Source organism: Sceloporus undulatus, chromosome 2 (assembly GCF_019175285.1).
Source record: "Sceloporus undulatus isolate JIND9_A2432 ecotype Alabama chromosome 2, SceUnd_v1.1, whole genome shotgun sequence".
Taxonomy (NCBI): Eukaryota; Metazoa; Chordata; class Lepidosauria; order Squamata; family Phrynosomatidae; genus Sceloporus; species Sceloporus undulatus.
Window position 1 is genome coordinate 229,267,155 of NC_056523.1, and position 10,909 is coordinate 229,278,063.

General features: G+C 42.9%; 1 protein-coding gene across 2 annotated transcripts; it reads right to left on the reverse strand.

Annotated features, from left to right (window-relative positions):
- Window positions 1-598: 598 nt before the first annotated feature.
- On the reverse strand, window positions 599-9,887 carry YIPF2 (Yip1 domain family member 2). Of its 2 annotated transcripts, none has more exons than XR_006101948.1 (8): window positions 9,719-9,887; window positions 8,600-8,680; window positions 6,734-6,821; window positions 6,018-6,134; window positions 5,306-5,472; window positions 4,680-4,862; window positions 1,239-1,477; window positions 599-1,149 (listed from the first exon to the last, which is right to left on the reverse strand). XR_006101948.1 is itself a non-coding variant. In XM_042449570.1 (8 exons), the coding sequence occupies exons 1-7, from the start codon at window positions 9,851-9,853 to the stop codon at window positions 1,352-1,354; spliced, it is 897 nt and encodes a 298-aa protein (XP_042305504.1). In that variant the 5' UTR covers window positions 9,854-9,887; the 3' UTR covers window positions 599-1,149; window positions 1,323-1,351. The 2 variants fall into 2 exon arrangements, 1 of the variants encoding a protein (XP_042305504.1); XM_042449570.1 differs by having other exon boundaries at window positions 1,323-1,477.
- Window positions 9,888-10,909: the final 1,022 nt, after the last annotated feature.

The window sequence follows — 10,909 nt, forward strand, 5'->3', positions numbered from 1 at the left end:
CCAGGGACTTTAGTGTAGATGGTTCTGGCATCTGTTATGGAAGCCCCTTTGTATTTGTATGTGTAATCTGTAACCATTTATGGTATTTCTCCTCCCCCCTCCCCTTTGAAGAGCCACGAGCTGGCATTTTTTAAAGGACTTGGCAGGGACCCATTTTATGGATATAAAAAAGTGTGTTTTACTTAGGCAATTTCCTTTGGCTCCCAACATGGAGTTGCTGGGCTGAATCTGGGGGGAGGTGGGAGGGACATGGTGGAAAGGTTCCATGGTGGCTCACTTATGGAGCCTACACACAGCCAATTGTTGGGTCTGACTGATAATTGAATTTGTGACTATTGAATAAAACTGGGAGGGTTTTGAAGACTCGTTTGCGGTGGCTGGTTTCCCCCACTCCCAAGATTGGACGGAACAGCATAAAGCTCCTTTTTCTTCCACTCATTGCACAGGACCAACATGTATACTGGAGGTGTATGGGGTGAAAGAGTTTTCAACTACATTTTAAGTCATCTTCTTCCACAGACAATATTTTAAATGGGTACTACTGCTTAGTCCTAAATTCTGTTATGTGGTGATTGAAGAAGTTAGGAAAACGCCCTTCTACTGTTAGAAGACAGTTTAATTTATATTAGATTTGCATAGAAAACAAAATCAACACATTGTATCAAAGTAGTCCTTAACCCTCCTTCCCGTCCACCCAGTGACATACTGATACTTCTACAGTTGATAATCTGTCATTCCTCAACAGACAGCAGGATGTGCACAAATTCATTTGACTTATTTTCACATCTTTCCCTACTGTTACAGACAAAACATATAAAAATCTTAGGTTTACCTAGAAGGGACATAACAGTCAATGCTCCACACAGCTCCTTTCTTCAGTCTCATGTCACTGCTGCAGTCCCATCCTGCTGTGAGGGAGCAAAACGCAGCACTTCATGATCTAAGCTGCCAGACCTCTTCACTGATTTCTGAATTGGACACCTTGCTGCCCTGACTGGCAAATATTGAAATGGTGGTGGGATATAGATTGACCCACTGCAGCCTCCTTGTCCCAGGCCAGGTGTTGCCTCTTGAGCTGGATTACTTTTGCATTTGTGCACTCTCCTCTGTCCCTGGGCTTTCCTGAGGCAAGACATTCATAATCAAAATCTGGAATAGAAGGAGAGAAGGGTGGGTAGAAGCTTTGCCTCAACATTGGACAGATGCTAGGGGGAGGATGTGAGGAATAACCCCTTTACCCTGGTTCCACTATTTTCATCAGTAGGGTGGTGGGGTCTTCAGAAAAGACAGTGTTTGAGAGCCACAGCATTTTCAGAACCTACTGTACTGAGACTTTTGCCAGCATCCTCCTTCACATTGACAGATTGGCTGAGCTGTTGGTCTGGTGAGGGTGTGTGCTTCTGCTATGCTGGACTGCTGTTGTATGGAGGGCAGGGGGGGGAGTGGTGGCGGCGATTGGTTTCTGGAAGAAATATAGCTGAAAGAAAACAATATTAGCTAGAGTTGAAGTAAGAATCAGACACCCATCTATCCCAGAACAAAGTCAGATTTTTACAAATCAAGATTTAAGATAAAACTCAAACACACACAAACTAAAATCTGCACTTCTAACACTGAATATGTGATATGGGCCTTTGGAAAATGTCTGTCCTTCAAGCATTCTAAAATAGATTCCCATATTAAGAGTCATGAACAGGCTATGGGATTTTACTCCTTGATGTTTTCTCTTCCAATAAACTTAATATAAAGTTAATGGAAAGGAAGGGGTAGTTCAGTGCCAACATAATGAATTCCGCAACCTGCTTCAGTTCTGAAAGGATGGTCACGTATGACCATTTTATGGAGAAATACCTATTGTCTCGCCTGCTTATATTTAATTTAAGGGTGGAGGGAAAACTTTCTTTCCTTCACTATTTGTTCTTTCTTCCTTTTCTTGTTACTCGCCCACTCCCACTATGGCTCCAGTTGGTGAAAAGGACAATGTAATCTTTAAGAAAAAAATATTCCTCAGATCGCTCAGCTTCCAATTGTGTGAAAGTGGGTCATGCCAGTTCTCAGTGTTCTCATGGTGCAAGTGAGCTTGGCTTCTGAAAAGGCTCATCATCTACTTGAAACAACTTCAAAAGGCTGTCTTGGACACCATGTCTAAAGCCATTCTTCTAACAGATGTGGTGGTGCCTACAGATGAAATGGTGGGGGCAACCATGTCCTCACTGGAGGAACCACCAGATCTGATCCTCAAGGAGACGTCAATGCAGGTTTTTTAAAGTTTCTTGGGGGTTAGCACCTGGCGGGGGTTCCTGTTCCACTACCTCATTTCCATATGTCCCATTCCACTCTCCTCTGCCATCTCTGGGTCACATTTAATTTCTTGTGCTTTTCTCAATAGTACTGAGTGAGGATGGCCAACATTACAGTTGTGAGTGCAGTGCCCATCGTTCTGAGCATGATGGCTGCAGCTGCTATTTTGAATCTGGGCGAGTGGGCTCCACCCGTTTCATGTCTAGCATATAGCCAGAAAGAAAATGAAACCTTACTGGCAGCCTTTCCAACGTTTATGCATTTATGGCTAATGATTCTGCTGCTATTTCCACCAATTTTAGTCAGGATGGTAATGCTCAGCACAGCCGCCAGTGCTGCCACTCAAAACCTTTGCTTCCGTCCTTGCCAGTGCTGCAGTAGTTCCAATTCACAGCTGCAGTAGTTCCAATCACTTATAGAGCTAATACTAGTTTCTAATATCCAAGCTTGCTCAATAAAGACAGTAGCTCAAGCTCTTTTACTGCAGCTAAGGTTCACAAGTATGAGTTTGCAGGAGCTGGGAAGAACAGTGGAGGAGAGGGGGTCTTGGAAATGTCTCATCATCCTTGTCACCATGGGTCAAGATAGACAAGGGTGGTTAACAATAACAAGAAAAGGTAATTTTTGAGCAGGAGACCAAAAGCAGGGCTGGCCACACTGGGCTGTGTTAAGAGTCTGAGTTTGGTTCCTAAGGCTGCAATTTCTAAATCTGCAGCCACAAACTTCTGAATCTCATGCCAATGCTCAGAATTCTAAATCATTATCAGATTGATCTCCACATCTTCAAGCCCCCATTAATAACAGGAAAGCCCCCTCCTTCCCCACACTCCTCAAAGGCTTCTGCAAATGAGATGTTGGAATCTATGATTGCAGGGATACCTTGGTTAACACTGATGGTCTGAGGAGGAGTAGTCAGACTCTGGTTCCACACAGGAGAAATGGTCTGATTTTGTACCTATTTTGTCCAAGCTCCCTACAACTTTGGGATCCACCCTTTAAGAATGTGTTTGATAGCCATTATGAAGGACCATGATCTGGGTACCTCTCCAGCTGGTAACATCTGAATAGGCTCAACATCTAGTCACAAACTACTGAGGTTTTACACCAAGTTTCAGCCCAGAAGGCCATGGTTTCTGGATCTGCCAGTGCTACCTCTCTCACAGTAAGTAACCAATGTGGTGTTCTCAATGCTCAATTGGAAATCTTTAGTCTGCCTGGCTTAGTTGGCAATGATGTAGACAGACATCCTCTTGGGTAACTGTGCCAGTAAAGGCTAAGAGAGCAGTCATGCCAGAAACAAAAAGGCTGTTGGCACAATTGCAAAGGAGAGGGGAAAGTTGCCTGCAAGTGGAATGAGAATTAAAAAAATAAGCCAGTGGAGGGGTGTCTTTTGAAGCAAGGCACTAGGAAGCATGCCCTTAACAACTGCCTGGTCAGTGGGACAGGCAATGCACCCAGGCCACCTTCTCCCCAAGGCCATCCTCCTCTATCTCAATTTCTAATTTAATCAGATTAATTTTGCTTCATTTTGCATTTCTGGGCACAACCACCATTAGTATATCTATCCGGTATTGCTTTGTCCACACTATGACTATTTAAAATTTGTATGATATCCTACTGTTTCTAAGATATTTATTTATCTAAAACTATAAATGCCTTTTAAATTAATCGTTATTTTAAGTGTAAAGCCACACATAACGCTAAATGGCTACTGAGTCCCTGAAATTCTGGTCCTTATTTTACATCCTAATTTATAGTACAGGCTAATTTATATTAAAGATGGTCTAAATCTTTAGAAATGCTGCCTTACTCATAAAATGGGAGCGTTTATACCATCACTGCTGACTAGCATCCCTGCAAACTTGTTTTTAAACAGCCACTCTCCTCCTCAGCTGACACTGAAAAATGCACATGCAGCTGCCTTTATACTCTCTGTGACACACTTCTCTCTCAGCACCACCAAGTGGAGCAAAGTGACCAGTTGTCAGCAGCATTTCGCTCTCTAATTTTACTCTTGACTATGGGTGAGGAAAGAACAGGCTGCATGTGGCCTCCAGGCTCAAATTTAAGTCTGAAAAAACATTCTATGCATCCCAAAGGCCCCTAAGATATGTAGGAAACAATTTTGTCACTTCTGACCCTTCACTGGACTGTTTTAGGTCAAGAAGAGAAATGGATTTCTCGATCACTTCCTTTTTGAAAAAGGCCTCTCTTGGGGTACAATGGCCAAAAAAGGACCAACAATGTGGCAATGTGCCCACCTGAGGGCACAAAATTCAATATTTTTTTCAGCAGGTGTGGAACCCCTGGAGGTCCAAAGTGGCCTCTAAGCCTGACAGTTGCACACCCCAACACAGATGCAATAAAAGAAAGCCTACCTTGCAGCCAATAGCCAGGAGGATATGGAGCGAAATAATGATAGCCAGTATGGCACAGGCAGCGAGCTTGGTGTCTGAGCGGATAATTGGCCAGAAAGTGAGGACCAGAACTGAGCCAGACAGCCCCATTGCAAATATGATGAGGAGCCACTGCAACCATGGCACTGGGATCAACCATAGGACCTGTGGAGATACTGTCAGTTTGAATGGAGAAACTCTCTGCCGCAATACATTTTTTTTTAAAAAAAATACTTTATTAAGACAATGAACAAATATACATAAAACATATAGACCACAACACATGACTACATAACCTTCCCTAACTTAAATATGATATAATCTTCAATATACTTCAATACCTCACTACTAACAATTTAATTATATGAACATCCTTCATTTATTATTCTAATCATACATATTATTACACTAACCATACGAACTTCTTCCACATACTTCTACAATCTCACATCCCCACATCTTCAGACGTGCCGCAATACATTTTAAAAGGAAATTGTACCTCACAGGAATTAATAGTCAACAGAAAAATGGACGTTTGAAGTAAGTACATCAAAACATAGTAAGTACATCAAACCATGTACCTCTAACATACTCAATTTCCTACTCACCGCAGTGGGAATGTACACAAACAGGGAGTAGCCATAGATGCACACCATCTCCAAGAGTGTGTAGGAGTCTGCATGGATGTGAGTTCCCCTCCGCCACTGCAGACAACCCCACAGGCCAAGGGGAACAAGCCAGGCATAGCAGTAGATAACTACTGCCGCAATAGTCACTGCAGAAAAAGGAAGCTGTTACTTCTGAAGTCAGCATTCACTACAATAGCACTAATGGGTAAAAAGTAAACTATGTATTACAAGAATACTTTATTACGACCTTCCACAATCTGTAGGTGGAGGCAGGACCCTAAAACCACTTCTATAGAATATGGAGTAACTTTTAAAGTAGTCCTCAGAACAGAAGAGTGTCTGTTCTATCTCAGTGGAAATGAAATATAGGCATTGGAAGCCAGGACTTCTGCAGCTGAAATGCCATCTGATATTCCTCTCTCACATATCCAAGAGAAAAAAATCAAGTATAACTGCTATTATGATTTTCTGTTCTATATGGGATGTGCTTGTCAGCTTTCATAAAAGGTTTGTCCAACAACATGGAGCTTGCTTATTTTTCACATCTCAGTTACATCTGTGCCTGACATGTCTAGAATTCTGAATATTATAAAGGCTAAAACTGGCATTAAGCTAAGACTATTTACAACGTGCAAGTTGTAAATAGTCTTAGCTTAAATGTGCAAGACACATTTCCATTACAAACACTGACCTTTATGGAACTGGGGGCTGTAATGGAAGGAAGGGCTGCCCATTTTCTCCAGGAAGTTAGATAAATTGCCACTGATTGCCAGTGTGAAGACCAAGGTGGCACAAATCCAGAAGGGTCCTGTAAGGGACAGAACTGCAACATCAGAAGATCAAAAAGAGGAGGAGAAAGTTTTCCCCACAGACAAAGCCTTCCTGTGTCAACGTGGGGTACAGATTGTAGCCACATAAACATGTGCCATGATTCGATGACTGAATGAATGCACCAAGTCCAGACAAAATGAAAGCTGCTAAAGAACAAGGGGAGAAATTTCAACATAGCACTTTGGGTGTCATCCTGGAGGGAAATCCAGATTCTCCAAGCACTGGACTTTTAAAGATGAAGCCATTCCATAGTATCAGAACATTAGCTCATCCGCCCTATGCTGTCTGCCCTTAATGGCAGCAGATACCCATGGCCTGTTTGTACAGATTCTCTAATGAGATCTTGGGGAGAGAAACTGAGCTAGGCTAGTTATGAAGCAAATAAAAGGGAAAGAAGTTCATTAAGAGGCTCTGCTAGGTTTTCTTGCTTTCTTCTTTTCTAACAGCTCAGGATGCTGACATGCTGCACAGTTTGAGTAAGGGCCAACCTATCTTGGGCCCTTATGCTGCCCTACAGCTGAAAGTCAACTCTGCCTTTACAATGCTCTGCTAAAGTAAGAACTTCTATGTACTCACCATACAGGTCAGGGTTGTTCCGCAAGCGATGCCATATAAAATTCTTCCCTGGCACTGGAAAAACTGACCCCTTTATCCTGTCCAGCACCTGATAAATTGGAAGAGCGCTTTATTCATAGAATCATAGGTTCATAGAGTTGTAAGAGACCCCAAAGCCATCCAGTGCAAACCCCTACCATGCAGGAAATCACAATCAAAGCATCCCCAACAGATGGCTATCCAGCCTCTGTTTAAGACCTCCAAAGTAGGAGACTCCACCAATCTCCAAGGGATTGTATTCCACTGTCAAACAGCTCTTGCTATCAGGAAGTTTCTCCTAATGTTGAGGCGGAATCTCTTTTCTTGGAGCTTGCATCCATTGTTCCGGGTTCTCTGAAGCAGCAGAAAACAAGTCTGTTCCCCCCTCAATATGGCATCCCTTCAAATATTTAAACAGGGCCATCATTTAACTCAGTTGTAGTGTTCTATTCTAATCTCAAAGTGAGAAATCTGATTAAAAATGTGCATCATCCATATACAACATCATCCATATATAACAAAGGTATCACCACTAAAGTGATGAGTCCTCATGAAATGCTGACAGCATAACTGAAACCTATTTTTGCAGTTGAGAAAAGGCTCTCCCTTTATTTGAGATGCAGGCCCAGTTCCATTGGGTCTGGCCTAGATTAAGAAGCGGAGCCCTCCCTCCAATCCATCTGATACCATCCGGCCTTGGAGGGAGAGATGCAGGCCCATTTCCATTGGGCCTGGGCTACATTAAGAAGCAGAGCACTCCCTCCAGTCTACCTGCCATGGTCCAGGCCTCAGAGGGAGAGAAGAACTGCTGGACCTGATACCCTTACCCACTGCCATTCCCTTGTCCTTTTATTTGATGTCTTTTTAGATTGTAAGCCTGAGGGCCTGCTCTGAGAGCCTTTGTGGCTGAAGAGTGGGGTATAAATAATCTAAATAAATAAATAAATCCAACCGCCATTGCTCTGTCCTATGAAGAAGAAAACAACAGGTGGGCACAGCATCATCATGCTTGGATTCCAGTGGCTGAGGAAATGCCCTCCCTGCATCCCTCCTGCCATTGCTCTGGCCTCTAAAGGAGAGAATGGCCACCAGCATTTGCTGGATGCAATCCCCTCCTTCTCAGTGCCATCGCCTTTTTGTTGTGTTTCATGTCTTTTGAGAGTGTATGCCTGAGGTCAGGGAACTATCAAATAAACCACTTGTGAGCTGCTCTAGAAGTCTTTTTGGCTGAATAAATAAATAAGCAACAGATCCAGAACACAATGCTAACACGTCTGCCATGAGGCTGCACCACCCATCATGAAACATGACTGCTTTTAGTGGGCCTTAGACTGATAGAGACTGTTGATCATTTAGTTCAGGAATGGGCGACCTTCCACAAGATGGACACCAATTTTTTTATTACAGACTATATCACACCTAGAAATGGAAACAGCTAGAAAACAAAATAATACTTGAAATGACTGAACAGCCAGTTCAGTTTTTGACATTGCAATTTTTGGAACTTGAGTGAGGTTCTTGATCCCTCCCCCATGCAACAGTTGAAGATCTCCAACAGTTCAAGAAACCTTTTTATAGTTAAAATAAAAATCTATTGTCCTAGCATCTGGGTGCTTTGTGGGATTCTGGAGATGCAAAAACAGCAAGGAGGGTCTCATGGACTTTACTTTGCCCACTCTGATCTACTGGAATCTCAACCCACATGGCAGATAAACTTAGAACCTCTCTCAAATGCCTGCTAAACATCTAAGTGTGTATTTGCACTCTCCATTACTACACTATCTCTTTTCACCAAGTATGTTTAGATCTTGTCTATCTATGAAATCAGAGCTACAGAAATTCTGTTACCTGATATGTGTCAACATCAAAGAATGTTTGGTAATATTCAAAGGTCCAGAAACTGGACTGCTTCTTCTGGGAACTCAGCAGCTGCAAAGATAAAGAGTGGAGGTTACTGACATAAGAGTGGACAGAAAAGAGTGTAGTGAGCACAAGCAGGACTTGGACCACTTTTGAAAACAGTCATCCTGGCAATTGTCACTAGCCATAATAGGGCAATGTGGGTGCACATCAAACTATCAGCAAAGTGAAAGAGCTCTTTTGCTTTGCTGGACTGCCTCTTCTGTTCCCCATCCCCTGTAGACTATAGCTGTATGTTATAGGCAGGCTTCAATAAAGGAAGGATGGCAATTTCTAAGAAAACAAGTTGTTTTTATGGTAATTCATGTATTTTGTACACAGGAAAGGGGATGGGTGCCTTCAGATGGGAGGGCTTCTGTTGCTTACAGTTCAAATGAATTGTGCATAGCAGGAAGGTTAACCTAGAATCTTTTCTCCCTGTCATTGTACTATAAGTAGAAATGTCTATAAGCAGAAACACTCAGTTATGTGGTACACATCAGATTTGGGCTCACACCCATTCTGTGTAAACTGGGCCCTAGGTCTACAGATCCCAGCAGGAGTATGCAGAACATTTGCTTCCATTTTGTCCTCAAAGCTAGCTCTTTTTCCATGTGTTGTTGTTACAGACCTTCAGTATGACTCCAATGTATGGCAACTCTCTCACAGGTTGGGTTTTTTTTGGTCAAAGTTTATTAGAGGAAATTTGCCACTGCTATCCTCTAAAGCTGAGAGAGTGTGACTTTGCCAAGATCACCAAATGGATTTGAAGCCTGGACTCCCAGAGTCTTAGTCCAACACAGAAACCATTATACCACATTAGCTCTCATTGGGCATCAAATATGAGATTTTCTGAATTCTTCTGGGTTGTTAGGAAAGAGTCCATTCCAAGATGAGTTTCCTTGACCATGTTTTTTGTATACCTTCCGGCCTAAATATCAAATTTCACATCATATCGCACTATCCTTCACACCCAGGAAATTAGGCCCCCTGACGGAATTGTTTTTTAATCCCACATCACAGAAACAGTCATTCACCAGTAGCTAGAATAGTATGTGGCAGACTCACCTCAGTTTTATCATCCTCTTCCTCTGGCTCAGGTTCTTCATTATAGCCAGAAGACATATTCAGGGTGGTGTAGCCTTGCTGCTCACTAACACTAGGAGTGGTGGTGGCATTGGCATTCACTGAAAGCAAATCCATGGCCTCATTGAATTCTGCATTAAAAACATCAGGTCATCAGGAATGGCATGTCAGCTTAGCCCCAAAGGGACCTCTGCAAATAGGGCACCAAATAAAAACAGTCTCGCAGTTAGGCAAAAGCAGGGCCAAAATAAATGAAGAGCGCTTCTGCCTACTGCACACTTGGCAAGCAACTTGTCTGGAAAAACAACAACTGTTAAGCCAAATACGCATGTGAAGTTGAAAGCTTTCATGACCAGCATCCATAGTTTTTTGTGGGTTTTTCAGGGTATGTGGCCATGTTCTAGAAGAGTTTCTTCCTGACGGTTTGCCAGCATCTGTGGCTGGCATCTTCAGAGAAATCTCACAAAACTACAGCTCCAGGGGCTAAAGTTTAATTTCATTTTGTAGGGAGAGGATTCTTATTTGGGGGCAATAGTGGTTTCAGTGCTGGACTATGACTCTGGAGACCAGGATTGGATACCCAGCTTGGCCACGGAAACCTATTGGGTGACCTCAGTCAAGTCACACTCTCTCAGCCTCAGAGGAAGGCAAAGGCAAAAAACTCTCTGAACAAATAGTTTTTTGAGGGTTTTTCGGGCTATGTGGCTGTGTTCTAGAAGAGTTTATTCCTAGCATTTCATCGGCATCTGTGGCTGGCATCTTTAGAGAAGAGAGAGAAACATCAGGAATAAACTCTTCTAGAACATGGCCACATAGCCTGAAAAACCCACAAAAAAACTATGGATGCCGGCTGTGAAAGCCTTCCACTTCACCTCTGAACAAACCTTGCCAAGAAAATACCATGATAGGTTTTTCTCAGGTTTGCCATAAGTCGGAAACAATGCCCTGTTACAGACTGCCAAAATAAAGCTGCTTTGGGTCTCTTTGGAGGTATGCTGTTTAAATGACGCATGCATCCTAAGAATCCGGAAGCTGCATCAAAGCTGCACTCCAGTGCTTAGGAATGGAGTGTGGCTTTGGCGCGACCTCCGGACTCTTAGGACCCATGCATCATTTAAATAGCATACTTCCAAAGAGACCCCAAGCCGCTTTATTTTGGCAGTCTGTAACAGG

Coding starts and splice junctions, on each gene's coding strand:
- YIPF2 (XM_042449570.1), bottom strand. CDS start 9,853: ATGGATTTGCTTTCAGTGAATGCCAATGCCACCACCACTCCTAGTGTT. Junction 5,473..6,017: donor CAGCCCCCAGTTCCATAAAG/GTCAGTGTTTGT, acceptor CTTTTTCTGCAG/TGACTATTGCGGCAGTAGTT. Junction 1,478..4,679: donor TCCTGGCTATTGGCTGCAAG/GTAGGCTTTCTT, acceptor GTTTTCTTTCAG/CTATATTTCTTCCAGAAACC.